This window comes from Piliocolobus tephrosceles, chromosome 11, assembly GCF_002776525.5.
Source record: "Piliocolobus tephrosceles isolate RC106 chromosome 11, ASM277652v3, whole genome shotgun sequence".
NCBI classification, from domain to species: domain Eukaryota; kingdom Metazoa; phylum Chordata; class Mammalia; order Primates; family Cercopithecidae; genus Piliocolobus; species Piliocolobus tephrosceles.
The window spans coordinates 47,348,232-47,364,132 of record NC_045444.1 but is presented as its reverse complement, the minus strand read 5'-3'; the positions used below and the strand labels follow the sequence as shown (position 1 = coordinate 47,364,132).

The following is a 15,901-nucleotide window of genomic DNA, read 5'->3' as shown; positions in this document are numbered from 1 at the left end:
ATGGGATTACATTAAGCTAAAAAGCTTCTGCTCAGTAAAGGAAACAATAAGCAGAACAAAAAGACAACTTAATTGGACAAAATATTTGCAAACCTTGCATCTGACAAAAGGTAAATATCCAGAATTTATTCAAAAACTCAAACAAATAGCAAAAAATTAAATCAGAAACTCAATTAAAAAGCAAAAAATTAAATCACCTAATTTAAAAATGGGCAAAATATCTGATTAGACATTCATCAAAATAAGACATACAAGTGCCTAACTAGCATATGAAGAACTGCTCAACATCACTAAGAATCAGGGAAATGCAAATCAAAACCACAATGAGATGTCACCCCGAGTTAGAGTGGCTATTACAAAAAGAGAAAAACAAACAAACAAATGCTGGCAAGAATGTGGAGATTTTCTCACAATTGGTGAGAATGTAAATTTATGCAGCCATTATGGGCAATATCCTCAAAAAATTAAAAATAGAACTGTCATATGACCCAACAATCCAACTACTGGCCATATATCTAAAGGAAATGAAATCCATATGTTGAAGAGATATTTGTACTCCCATGTTTACTGCAACACTATTCACAATATCCAAAACATAGAATCAAATTAAGTGTCCATCAATAAATGAGTGGATTTAAAAATGTAAGCCAGATAGGCCAGACACAGTGGCTCACACCTGTAATCCCAGCACTTTGGGAAGCCAAGGTGGGCGGATCATCTAAGGTCAGGAGTTCGAGACCAGCCTGGCCAACATGGTAAAAACCTGTCTCTACTAAAAAACACAAAAAAAATTACCAGACATGGTGGCAGGTGCCTGTAGTCCCAGCTACTCAGGAGGCTGAGGCAGGAGAATTGCCTGAACCCAGGAGGCAGAGGTTGCAGTGAGCCAAGAATCACGCTACTGCACTCCAGCCTGGTCAACAAAGTGAGACTCTGTCTCAAAAAAAAAAAAAAAATATATATATATATATATATATATATATATATATACATATATAAAATAAAAATAAAAATGTAGGCCAGGTATAGTGATGCACACCTGTAATCCCAGTGCTTTTGGGAGGCAGAGGCAGGAGGATTGCCTGAGGCCAGTAGTTCAAGACCAGCCTGAGCAACATAGTGAGACCCTGTCTCTACACTAAAAAAAAAAAATTAATTAGCCAGGCATGGTGGTACACACTTATAGTCCTACCTACTCAAGAGACTGAGGTGAGAGGACCACTTCAACCCAGGTCCTTGAGGCTGCAGTGAACTATGATTATACCACTAAACTCCAGCCTGGGTGACAGAGCAAGACCTTGCCTCTTAAAAAAATTAAAAGGCCAGGCATGGTGCCTCACACCTGTAATTCCAGCGCTTTGGGAGGACAAGGCGAGTGGAACACCTAAAGTCAGGAGTTCCAGACCAGCCTGGCCAACAGGGTGAAACCCCATCTCTACTCAAAATACAAAAAACTTAGCCAGGTTTGGTGGTGGGCACCTGTAATCCCAGCTACTCAGCAAGATAAGGCAGGAGAATTGCTTGAACCCAAGAGGTGGAGGTTGCAGTGAGCTGAGACCATGCCACTGCACTCCAGCCTGGGCAGCAAGAATGAAACTCTGACTCAAAAAAGGTAAATATTTAATAAATAATAAAAATAAAATAAAAATGTAATATACACACACAATAGAGTACTATTCAGTCACAAAAAGAATGAAATCCTGTCATTTACAACATAGATAAACCTACAGAACATTATGTTAAGTGAAATAAGTTCAGCACAGAAGGACAAATACTGCATGATCTCACTTTTACAAGGGGTCTTCTAAAAGTTCACAGAAAATGTGTATTATAAGAAATTTGCATGAATTTCAAAAAAAATTGCACCAAAATAAACTCATACTAACTTGTTATAACACGTCTGATGAGTATCTAGAGGCACCTAGACAGATAAGACATGAGTTTGAAAAGAGTCCATATCAAAGCAACACAAATTCTGCTAAAATTGAACCAAGAACAAACATCAAATTTATGGTGAAGCCTAAGTGGAAGAATGCTGAAATCATTGATGCTTTATGGAGACAATGCCTGAAATAAGTCAACAGTTCACAAATAGATAACTCATTTTAAGAAGGGTAGAAACAATGTTGAAGCCCACAATGGCAGATCATTCATATCAATTTTCAAGGGAGAAAATAATCTTGTTTGTGCCCTAATTGAAGAGGATCAATGATTAACAGCACAAGTGATAGCCAGCACCATAGCCATACCAATACTTCAGCTTACACAATTCTGACTGAAAAATTAAAGTTTAGCAAACTTTCAACTAAAACTGTGTCAAAATCATTGCACCCAAATTATCTGCAGACAAGAGCAGAACTTTCAATTAAAATTTTAAACAAGTGGAATCCAGATCCTGAAGCATTTATTTGATGAACTGCAAAAGAGATGAAACATGGCTTTACCAGAATGATCCTGAAGACAAAGCACAGTCAAAGCAATGGCTACCAAGAGGAGGATGTGGTCTTGTAAAAGCAAAAGCAGACCGATCAATAAGAAAGGTCATGGCATCGGTTTTTTGGGATGCTGAAGTCATTTTGCTTGAGGACTTTCTGGAGGGCCAAGGAATGACAACATCTGCTTGGTATGAGAGTGTTTTGAGCAACGTAGCCAAAGCTTTAGCAGAAAACTGCCCAGAAAATCTTCACCAGAGTCTTTCTCTACCACAACAATGTTCCTACACATTCCTCTCATCAAACAAGGGCAATTTTGAGGGAGTTTCAATAAGAAATTATTAGGCATCTACCTTAAAGTCCTAGTTTGGCTCATTCTAATTTCTTTTTTGTGTAAATCTTTAAAAAAATCCATAAAGGGCACCCATTTTTCTTCAGTTAATAGTGTAAAAGAAAGACTGCATTGACATGGTTAAATCCCAAGACCCTCGGTTCTTTAGGGATTAATTAAATGGCTGGTATCATCACTTACAAAAGTGTCTTGAACTTGATAGAGCTTATATTGAGAAATAAAGTTTATATTTTATTTTTATCTTTAATTACATGTTTCTACAAACCTTTTGAATTCTCGTTATATGTGGAATCTTAAAAAGTTGTTTCCATAGAAGTAGAGAATAGAATAGTGGTTATTAGAGGCTGGGGAAGGTAGGGAGAAGGGAATGATGGGGAAAAGTTGGTCAACGGGCACAAAGTTACAGTTAGATTGGGGGAATAATTTCTGGTATTCTATTGTACAGTACAGTGACAATAGTTAACACTTACATATTGTATATTTCAAAATAGCTAAAATCAAGGATTTTGAATGTTTTTATAATAAAGAAGTAAGTGTTTGAGGTGATGGATATGTTAATTACCCTTATTTGATTATTATACAATGTATACTTGTGTCAAAACATCATATCATACATATTTATAGAATATGTATAATTATTATGTGTTTATTAAAAACCAAATAAAAGTTTTAAAAAGTCATGAGGTAGACACCTCCATAAGTGAAACAGGAAATATTTACCAATGAGTGCTAAAATTAGTGTGCAAAAGTTTGAGGAGAAATGAGATAGTCACATAGTCTCAAAATATCTCCCCAAATATATTATTACATAGGGAAACTTTCTTGGCTTTTCAATGGGAAAAAAACAGAAGATAACTCCGTAATCAAAGTTAATGTCACCAGAAGTAAGATATGTATATCCTGATATAATGAATGGAAAATGGAATATCACTTCTACAGTATTATTGACAAACAATGCATAACCTCAATCTAACTATGAAAACCTCAAACACAAATTGAGTAACAATCTCCAAAAAATTGACCTGTACACTTCAAGAGTGGCAAGGTCATGAAAGAAAAAGACTCAGTAACTGTCACAAACTGGAGATTAAAGAAATGTGATATCTAAGCACAATATGGTATTCTGAATTGTATCCTAGAACAGAAAATGGACACTAGTGAAAACACTGGTGATATTCAAATATGGTAGTTTAGTTAATATAATTGTATCAATGTTAACTTTCTAGTTCTTATCATTAATAATACTTATGTAAGATGTTAACAGGGTAAGGTGGATGAAAAGTATATGAAAATTCTGTACTATTTTTGCAAGCATTCTGTGAGTAAAAATAGTTAAAACATGACAAAATTAGTTTATATTTACTTTTGATGCCTTCTAAACTATCTTAAAAAATCAAGTATTAATTTTATAATTAGAAAAAGAATTGCATTGTATTATAATTATCAATTTATATTATTGACATACTTCTATATTATTGTCAAATGGATAAATCAAGTTATTGAGTAAGCATTATTAAATCAAAGATTGAATTAATTGTGCATATCAGATAATGATTTTCATTCAAAAGGAAAACTATTAAGCTAAGAATAACAGCTACTGTTATTAAGTCATTAGTCTAAATGATATAATATGTATTTTTTCATTGCTTCTCATAAACCAGGGAGATAGATATATTATTACCATTCCTATTTTATAGGTAAGAAAAGTAAGACTTTGAAAACCTAGATAACCTGCCAAAGTTGACATACCTCCTAACTGAAACCTTTAGAATTTTCCAACTTCAGTGTCCAAACTCTTAACAATAAATGTCTGCTAGTGTTGCTGCTTAATCTATTACTCATGATATATTTAACAAGGAGTTCCATGCACTTGGCTCTGTGAGAGCAGCACAAAAATTATCTAAAATAAGCTGCTTTCAAGAATCTAGCCACTGATTGAGGCAACAAGTTATATGTATTTGCATTTAAGTAAAATAATTTACATACAGATGCTTCTCAATTTACAATGGAGTTATGCCCTGATAAATCCATTGTAAACTGAAAATTTCATAAGTTAAAAGTGCATCTTCCATATATGGCATTTTCCATTTACAATGGGTTTATCCAGAGGTAACACCATGCAAAGTTGAGGAGTATACTGAATGTCCACAGATTTTGTACCATGGTAAAGTTGAAAAATCATAAGCAACCCATCATAAATTGAAATCATCAGGATATATATACATGTATATACACAATATTGCAAAGTAATAGGTAATATGCAAAATAAGTAAATAAGCACTTAATTTTTCTACCCCATTATGATTTATTGGTAAAAAGGCTGTTTTGTGGCAAACTTAGTCTCCCAGCATTCTTACAGTTAAAATAATTTATAAATATATGATGATCTTTCTATTTTGTTGATATTTAAGGCAAAAATTCTCAAGATTTAATGTACATAAGAATCACCTAGCAGTTTTTTAAATGCTAGTGTCCTTACTACTACCCTTTAATATTCTCAGACTGTGGGCTTAGATAAGGTCTGGAACTTGAATTTTTAACTAGCCCTCCTGACGATTCTGATGCAGGTGGTCCTCAAGAGTAAGGTTTTCAATAATCCTGTTGTTTAGGAAAAAAATACCAAATTTTTATATTTACTATAAGTGCTCTGTCAATTATATATCACATGTTTTTAACAGACATTTATATCATAAAGTTATGTTACAAAGTACATGGTTATACACTCAAATAACAAATTATATTATACCTTAAGGGTATATACTGCTGCTGACTCTGTGTTGGGTTTGTTGTGTGTATGTGCTGTTTTTTTTTTTTTTTTTTAAACCACATTCATATATCTGAAAAAATCAGAAGCATTTGGAGAGGCTTATTCCCAGAAAAGCTTAAATATCAACAGAAATTCACCACTTTATGAAAAAAGCAGTGTGGATCTAACAATAATGAAATGTGCTTCCTAAGCAGAGCTATGTTTTGATCCCATCTGGTAGTTGTTATATACCTACTTTTCATGTCACTTGCTTTCTGAAATTTGACTAGGTCATCATCTTTGATATCAAAGCCTCATTACTCAAAAGGGGGAAAAAAAGACACTAGAAAGAAATAGCCTTCTCTAAATAATTTTGGTTTTCCAGAATTAGCAAGAACAAGTGGAGTTACAAATAAATGTTGGAGGCACTCCAGCAACCTAGCACATTCAATATGCAATGGGAAAATTCTGCCTTAAAAACTTGCTTATTAGATCCTTAGAGCATAATTTTCATGATGAATGAGCAAGTCTTGCTGATGTTGGTACAGGGACTTTGTCATTAATTCAAAGCTATACCAAGAGTCTTTGGCTATAATATATCCTCACTCTATCCAACTGAGTTTGTATATTAATCTCCATTTTCATCTTCTGAGAGCACCTCTCGAGTTCTGAGCTACTTGGAATTCAACATGAATTTGGTATTTAAGCTCAATGTAGGAACCATTATATAATGGCACTTCTGCATTTTTTGTGTTATTCTTGCAATATTGCATAGAAATTTACACTAAGACAAAACTACAAAATATTGCCATAAGAAATTAAATATCCAAATGCAGTGTGACTCAAGTGAAATAGTTATCTCTCTCTCTGGTACATAGAATGCACCACATATTCTCTTAATTCAGCTTTGAAGATATATTCCAAGACCTCTAGGTCTGCAAATAACCTGAAACCCTGACCAATCTCAGCATTATCTTGACAAAGAGAAGCAAATTTGTAGCAAAGAATTTCTTGTGGGGGGTGGAAGTTATTTTTATTTTGTGAATATTTTATTTGCCTCTTCTTATAAGTATTTTAGATCCTCGGCCTTCTCCTTGTTCATGATAATGCTAAACAGTAACTTACTTTTAAAATAATGTTTTGAAATAAAATTTCATAACATAAAGTTCACCATTTTACAGTGTGCAATTCATTGGTTTTTAGTATATTCAGAGTGTTGTGTAACCATCACCACCACGTAATTCCAGAACATTTCCATCACCACAAAAAGAAACTCTGTACCTATTAGCAGTCACTCCTAACTCTCCCCTATATCCCAGGTCCTGGCAACCACTAATCTACTTTATGTCTCTAAGGATTTGCCTATTCTAGACATTTCATATAAACTGAATCATGAAATATGTGTCCAAAAAGACCTGACATTTTATAGCACCTTGTAGCAGAGTACTTTCATATTTTATTGGAGGGAAAGATATGAAAGCTCATTTTATAATGGAATTCTTTTTTATTGTTTAATTAGCCTTAAGGAAGACAAGTTACTTATTAACTAGATAAAATATTTTCAAATCCTAGCTTAGCACTTCTTAGCTATGTGAATTCGGATAATTTACACAACTCTCTCGACCTCAGTTTCTCATCTGCAAGGCTGAAAAACATTAGCAACTTTTCAGGATTATCATGAGGATTACAGGTGTTTGTACCTATCATGAGCCTGAGACAATATCTAGTATTACTTTACAAACATTGCCTAATTTCCATTTTAATTTGGAACTCAGCTATTGATGCTATGATAGTAATAGAGACTATATAATAGTGGAAAGAATGATAAGAGAATAATCAAGAGATTTGGACTCTAGGCTGAGTTCTGCCACTAACTAGCATCATAAGTAGCATGCCCTTAAATATACCTCTTTACGTCTTTGATGTCCAGCTCCATCATCCATAAATTAAGGAGCCAGTCTAAAATCTAGACTCCAGTTGATCTCTACAGTCCTCTGGTCAAAACATATATGAAGCTATCTATTAAAAATGGTGGTGTCAATAATGAATAACCTCCCAAAACAATCTATGTCAGAAAATAGAAGGGAGGAATACTCCCTAACTCAGTATGTGAGGCCATCACCCTAATACCAAAATCAAACAAAGATATTATAAGAAAAGAAGACTGCAAACCAATATCCCTCATAAACATGAATGCAAAAACTCTCTACAAAATATTACCAAATCAAATCCGACAATGTATAAAAAAACTGACAATACCAAATGCTGGTAAGCATGTGGAGCAAGAGGAAGTTTCATTCACTGCTGGTGAGAATACTAAGTAGTACTGCCACTACTAAAAACAGCTTGGCAGTTTTTTTAAAGTACTAAATACTCTTATACAATCCAGTAATAACATTTCTTAGTATTTACCCAAAGAAATTGACAATAAGTCCACACAAAGATCTGCACATGGATGTTTATACCAGACTCATTCATAATTGCCAAACTTGGAGGCAACCCAGATATTTTTCAGTGGGTATATGGATAAATAAACTGTAGTACATCAAGACAATGAAATATAATTCAGTGATAAACAGAAATGAGATATCAAACCATGAAAATATATGGAGAAGATTTAAATGCCTATTACTAAATGAAAGAAGCCAATCTGAAAAGGCTATGTACTGTGATTCCAACTATATAATACTCTAAAAAATGCAAAACTATGAAGAAAGTAAAAAAAGTCAGTGGTTGTCAGGGGGTTAGTGGAAAGGGAGGGATGAATAGGCAGAGCACAGAGGATCTTTAGGGCAGTGAAATGACTCTGTATAGTACTATAATAGCGGATACATATTATTATAAATTTGTCCAAAACTATAGGATGCCCAACACCAAGTCCTAATGCAAACTGTGGATTTTGGGTGATAATGTTTCATCAACTGTAACAAATGTACCACTCTGGTGAGAGATCTTGTTAATAGCGGAGGCTATGTATGTGTAAAGGGCAGGGGATATAGGGGAAATCTCTGTGCCTTCTGCTTAATATTGCTGTGAACCTATATCGCTCTAAAAAACAAGACATATATATGTAATTCCATAAAAGATGCCAAATTATTCCCTTTTTCTAAAAAACAAAAAAGCAGTACACCCCAAAGAGTATCTGAGACAACTGTTTGTGGTGTGAGAATATATTAAAACTTCAATTTAATTTTATTTTACCTAAAAATAAAACATAAAACTTAACTAATATTTACTATATAGATTGACAATGGTGTCCTCACAGGAAGTCAAGTGATCATTGTCATGTGTCCTATGTGATATGAGAAAGGAAGAAGTGAAGTCTCTCTCACAGAAGGGCTGAGAGGGGCATCAACATTTCTCCATTACTTGCGGAACATCATAATGCACTGCAATCTATTCATGCCCAGTTTGGACTTTTGAAGCAAGCATCACTCAAGGTTAGAAAGAAATGATACACTGGCAGTATCATTGTATTCTGACCATGCTCTCTGACTCTATTTGAGTTCCAGACCCTGGTCCAGATATTTTCTAACTCTTCATCATAAACTAGCCCACTTCCTAATCTGATCTCAATATTTTATCATAAACGTAATATTAATAAAGAAGTAAACTTAATTCCTACAGCCTTCAGATTCTACCACTCATTCCCAACCTTAGCATTCTATACATATATTTTATTTCTATAGTCACTCACCATGCTGGAGTAACAATTCAATCACGAAAGTAGAAATGAGGATTAATTTCTTATACTGCATTTTGCCTCCTACTGACTATGAGGTGTAGTGAGCATGTTTTCTTTAAACTCAGATTATAATTTAAATTTCAATTCAAATTGAAAAGAAAAAACAATATTACTTAGCCAATACATGTGCTCTTTTTGTTACTTTGACATTTTAGTCCCATTTTCCTTTCCCTGATTTAATAATATTAAAGACTTTTATAACTTTTTTCCACAAGTAAAACAATTCAATAAACTGGGCCACTTGGAAATATGGAATTAGCACTTTCTAAAAGTACTAAATCCAATCATCTATCCTATATTATCAAATTACATTTTAAAAGTGAACTTTACTGTAGTTTTATACTTTAGGGAAATGTTATAAGTAAGCTCAACTTAAGTCCTTTTTCAGACATCAGAATCTTAGAAGGGATCCAAAGTGAACTCACTATAGATCACCCAAGATTAAATGTCATGAGATATAAATATTTGTTATATATTCTCCTGGAAGCTTCTTCCGTGGCCTGATAATTTTTAAATTGTTAGGTTACTCCTAAAAGCAAATTCAACACTGAATATCAAACGAAAATGTGAAATCATAATGCAATCCTAAATATTTGGCTAATTCCATCCTTACTAAAACAATATCACCATTATTACTGTTACATATATTCCCCATATACATCCATCTCAAAAAGGTTATAACAATTATTAAACATTTGAGGAGAAAGCAACAGTCTCTTAAAAAGTTAAATTGAGTCCTATTTGTAGTCTAGCTGGAGTGTGAGATTTCACCTATATAGGGTGTTTGCCTGCCTTATTTATTGCTGCATCTCCAGCACCAAGAATGTGATTGGCCAACAGTAGGCACTTAAGAGAATGCATCTTTCTGGCACACTTTTTCTATAACTTCAGACATAACAGTCAGTTGCTACCAAAACCAGACTATACATTTAGCCAACAAGAGTGAACGCCCTAACCCTTGGAGTGATTAGAGTCTACAAAATGCAATGATGGCTTGTCCAGCAAAAGGAAATTATCACTGAAGCTTCCTAAGAAGCACTGGGAAAAAAAGAGAAACATGTCTAGACCTCCTCTGCCCATATCCTTCAAATGTACTTTATATATACTATACTAAATGGAGGTAAACCCTAGGAGGCTTAATGAGAATCTACTCCTCCACCACTTGAGTCAGGATTAATACATTCACTCATCTGACATTCTGATCTATTCTTATTTTTCTTTCTCTTTCATTTCTCTAGCTTTCTACCTCTGACTGCTTCTGTCCCATATCTAATATTGGCTTTTAATGCCTGTCCAATTGGCTCTCCAAGCATATTGCAAAGTTTTCATAATAATAACTAAAAAACTCCACCTCCCACCTCCACTATGAAGAGTCTTTTCCAGCTCTCCATTTTCCACTTTTCCTTCTTGGTAGACAGTACTGACAAGCCACTTTTCATAAAAACCTGAAACCTATGCATCATCTCAGTATCTATATTGAGATGAATATAACAATAACATATTCATTTACAGCAAGATTGACAATGACAATAGCAAGTAAGTTTTATTGAACACTTACTAAATGTCAGAAACTTCATATAAGTTATTTAACTTGCTCATTCTAAAACTCAAGAGATATATAGTAACATTCCCTTTTCATTTTTCAGTTGAAGACACTATGACTTATAACTTTCCCAATATCATTTAACAAATACATAGCAGTGTTGGGCCTTGACTGTGTTCTAAATATTATGCCATATTGCCTCTCACATAATTATTTGCAAAGTCGTCTGATTAATTTTCTAAAACAAAGCCCAAAGCTCTCCTCCAAGCATAAAAACTTCAGTCCAGGAACGGATCATGTTAAGCCTGGTTAAGAATGTAACGTAAAAAATACTGAATTTTTAAAAAATTTCTGAACTAGTTTTAGATGACCTAAATTCTAGTCCTGGTTTCATCACTGGGTGATCCTAGACATGTTATCCAGAATCCCTGTACCTCAATTTCTCACCTTGAAAATGAAAATAATAAAATCTGCTTTACATAACATGTTTGTTTTGAAAACTAAACAAAAAAATATTTTCATAAAAGCAACCGGGGGAGTTGCTATACAAGTATAAAACTGGACCAGTAATTCAGCATCCTCTCTAGCCCATCGGGCTTGTTTTTCTTGTAATGGTCTGCTAATATGATTCTCTTTTACCATTAAACTGTCACCATTTTGTACTGACCATTAACCCATGGCATGCAAACTTTTGACTCTCGCTTTCAAAAATTTCCATCAGGTGTACTGTAGACCTTTTCTGGAAAGACTTTTATTTTCTCTGCTCTTTTAAGCTATAAATTGGTTGCCCATCTAGCCCAGTAATGTCATCCTCTTAAATTCCTCTAGTTAATCCTCATTTGGTCCTAAACCCTTTAACTGTTCCCCACAAGTGACAATCCATAAGCCACATCAAACTGGCTTCAGCCTGCTTTTCTAGGACAGGTTTCAACACCCCATCCCACCCCCACTGCCAGCCAAAAAAAAAAGAGTTGGGGGTTTCCCTAAACCTTCCCTAACCCCCATACCACGATTCCTGTATATAGTTTCTGTCTCATCCAGGGAACAAGAGTTCCCTGATATTCTTAACACTATTTATTCTGAATACTAACAGAATCCTAATTTATGTATTTGTTCAAGTTTGGGAAGATGGACAAATCTTTTACACTTTTTTTTTATAACTCCACTTTGATGCCACAAAGAAATATCTCTATTTTTAGGCAGGCAGGATAATTGACAAACTTCTTTCTCCCGTTCCCTTTTTCCCGGCCCCCTACCCCCACGCTGCCCCTGTCATCTATTGAGACTCTATTCTTGGTGGTAACTCCTTGCATTCTTCTCATCACTCTGCTCCCTCCCTGCTCAAACCTGGCGTCCGCAGGAGAACTGGGCATGCTCAGTCGCCACAGTTGATTCCGAGGATGCAAACTGGAATCTTTTTGCAGCATGTGAGCCCGGCAGGAGAGGTAAGGCCCTGAAAATACAGTGGCCCAGAATTTGCCCACTCCTCCTACGGAAGCATTTTGTTGAAAACCTAGGAATGGACTCGGAAATGGACAGCTCACCGCCAGTCCCTTCCGTGCAAGGTGGGTCACCAACCTTAGTAACAGGGAGCTGAGAAACAGCCCCTCCGTCTGGTTTGGTGCAGGGAGGGGATTTCTGCTGTGGTAGCACTGATAGATGGCTGGAAGCTATGACTGTCATCTCTGTTGCATCAAGAAAATACTGGGTGTTTTTTTTTTTTTTCTTTTTTCCTTAAACACAGCAACAGCAGCTGCTCCAGACTGAAAAAGATGTTGCCTGAAGATCTCTAAAGTCTGCGAGCCAGACAGAGAGATTGTGGAGAGGATAGGCAAATCAATCACTTATTCAAAAATTAAATTAAGGGAAACAGCTTAAGAACCCAGAGATAAACAGATGGGCTATTACCAAATGACAGTTCAGAAACCTTTCTGATATTCAAATCTGAATTGTGTGTCTGTCCCTCAAAAATGCATACCTTCTTTGTATAAAAACCATTACATATTTCCCTTTGAGAAAGAGACTGAGCACACACACACGCACGCACACACACACACACACACGATCGTCCTGTTCTTTCCCCTGGTTTCTGTGGAGATTAAATCTTCAGAGCTGCAACAGCAGCAGATTCCCTCACCTCTCTGCCTGGGGATGAGGCAGGGGGAGGAAATTGGACAGGGATTAAACATGATAAAAGGGGGCTTCTTTGCAAGGGCTTAAACCAGTACACAGCCTGAGAAACAGAGAGATAAGCAGTAACAGGCAAGCAGAGAGACACATAACTGCCCCTGCTGCTAAAACCTAGCCATTTCTTCAAACAGCAGCAAACATGAGACATTTCATCACCGTAGTGCATCCATATTGAGAAGGGGGGGGAGAATCGTGTGCTTTGCTTTATGCATTTCAGTCTCCCAAGATGGGAGGAGACCCCTGTCCATATGTCGTAGGAGCTATCCACCACCCCAAAAGTACACTCACTTCACCTAGCTAGCAGACCACTTGCCTAACAGGTTTTGCAGCAAACACGGTTAATCTATGTGATAGCAGGTTGTCTCTTACCGTAGGCAGCAGCGGCTCCATTTGGGCTCCCTGGTCTTTAATCTCCATGTTTTGTAACGCCTCTGGAATAAGCACCTTGCTCTGCAGTGTCTTCAGTGTCTTACACTCAGCCCGGCACTCGCTCTGCTTAGTATTCGGATCAGGTAGCTCTGAAGCAGGAGGCAATTGCACACTCCAACTCACCAGAGTCACATGGCTCCTACTCACTCGGGCTGCTGGCCAGGTTTTGCACTGAATGCCTTGGATCCCTGGGCCGGTAAGAGAGATCCCCCAAGCCCTGTATCACTGCCCACACCTGGCTACTAGCATAAAATACAGCAGACAATGCTACAAGTCTAATGGGCATTAAGAATCTCAGCTAAGATGCTTACTTTTCATATAGACTAGTCCAAGTTGGCCTCCAACCAAATCAGTCTGATTTTGACACTTTGAAGTAACTCACTTCATTCTCAGAACCCCATAGGAGACATAATTCAAGCAAGATGATGTCAATAAGGTTTACTAGGTGTTCTGCTCTCAGTACCTGGGGGCTTTTAAAACTGATAAGATGACCTTAACATTAGCATATCTTATTGAGGCTGAAGTATTCACCACCAACGACAAGAAAATCAAGCATTTAAGTCACTGTTGACTCAATAAGGATTGGACAGATATTTTCAGTATTTTAAAAGTGAAAAACTTAGGTAAGTTATACATTATTAAAAATAAAGTATATGTTTTTCTATGATTTCCCAACAAAAATGACAGAGAAAGAAAATATTTTGATAGCAGGAATGATTAAGATACTAAAGCACTTTGAAAAGACAATGAATCTGAAAAGAACAGCCCAAGCATATATCCCTTTGCCTAAAAGTCTCAACAAAATAGGGGTAGGGGATTATTTAAATAATCCGCAGAAGAAAAGACATGCTCTTTCATAGGAAGAAGTAGTTGGTAAGGATCATCAAGTGACTACACATATTTCCTAAAACTGATTATAGATCTAGAGTATTTTAAGTAATGAAGCCCATATATCACTGAACTCCAGACTAAATGTATGAAGGTTACAAATGAAGAGTAATAAAGAACTTTCAGGGATTGAAAGAGGGTGACTAAAAATTATTGACATAGTTTATCTTAAATAAGAAAAATTTTACCAGATTCTAAAACCTTTAATAAGCAGAAATGAATAAATTATTTTAAGCAATACACCAAAATTTCCCATAATGCTCATTGCAAGTGGAATTATGGATAACTTTTATCTGCTTTCCTTCTCAATACAATTCGTTACAACAAGCTTCTAATATTTTTATAAGAAAACAATTATTTTTAAAACCCTAATGATTAATATATTTAAGTGGCTACTTTGTACATAGCATACTGAGTTGATACCAAGGGTTTACATAACAAGATATCTGACTAGGAATTTACTGATATGGGGGTCAATTTTATTTTCTACCACAGACTGATGAATAAAAGCTACTTTCCCATTCAAGTGACCATAATCAACAATCACAAACAATTTGTTAGCATAAAAATAGTAACAACTTCAGAAAGATTGTTTCTATCCCATTGAGAAGCCTATGTTGTCCCACTTATATTTCTTCAAAATTAATTTAAATATAACTAAGAAAAAGTCTGCCCCTTAATTCCAAAAGTCAAAATAAAAGTAAAATTGTATTTAAAATTGCTTTTTATGAATATTTTCCTAAATCTGTATTATTAAACTACAAAGGTACTTTGCTGGAACAACCATTGCTTGAGTGCTTACAATATGACAGAGCTACTATTTCTGCCAATATAATAGGACTTAGCCAGGGTTGCAACAGCAGACAGTCTACTTCTAAAGATCAAGAAAGCCTATGGATCTAAAGTTATCTGATCCAAGATGTCAACTACCAGCCTAGCACAACAAAGTGGAGAAAGAGAAAATGATCCTCATTTAATCTGCTACCTATCTAATAGAATATATTAGAATTAATACCCATGGCCTGAAAGAATGCATCTACATACTAAATAAGTCCCAATGAAGAAGATATGTATAAAACTAATAACTCCTAGGAGGAAAACCATCAGTAGCTAGTGAAATTTTTACTAACAAAATCATGGAATTTTACAGCTCAACTTCTCCATTGATTTTCAAACTCAGAAAGTGAAGAGAAACAGATGGGAACAGGAAATACAAATTGCATGAACAACTTTTTCTCAACTACATATTATCTGCCTTGGAGATTCTGCTATGTCCTTGGTGGGGGTGAGGAGAAGAAATAGGTGAGGATATACTTTTTGAAAAATATTCCCAGGTAAATATTATATTTCTTCCAGTCTGGAGCTCTTTCCACTACAGTAAAATTTCCTTGGATCCAAGATGATAAAAATAGGTTCCTGTTTAGCCTGATCCTATTTAGAAATCCAATGAGATTCTATTAGTACAATTTGACAGCAATGATTTCAATCATCACATTAAAGTAATGCAAGACTGAATTTGTCCAAGGAACTAAATGTTCCAGACACATTCACCCTACTGGAATGAGACAATAGTCTG

At 35.4% G+C, this 15,901-nt stretch overlaps 1 protein-coding gene across 15 annotated transcripts in view; it reads right to left on the bottom strand.

The window, feature by feature from the left end:
• Positions 1-13,609, bottom strand: part of SLC4A10 (solute carrier family 4 member 10) — a 392,709-nt gene extending 379,100 nt beyond the window's left edge. For 7 of the 15 annotated variants that reach the window (XM_023217342.2, XM_023217338.2, XM_023217345.2 and 4 more), the window contains exon 1: positions 13,378-13,522. In XM_023217342.2, the coding sequence (XP_023073110.1) occupies positions 13,378-13,425 (48 nt within the window). In that variant the 5' untranslated portion in view covers positions 13,426-13,522. Of the gene's footprint in view, positions 1-13,377 lie in introns of all 15 variants that reach the window. The other 8 variants (XM_023217339.2, XM_023217341.2, XM_023217343.2 and 5 more) reach the window with 4 other exon arrangements.
• Between the last annotated feature and the right edge of the window lie 2,292 nt (positions 13,610-15,901).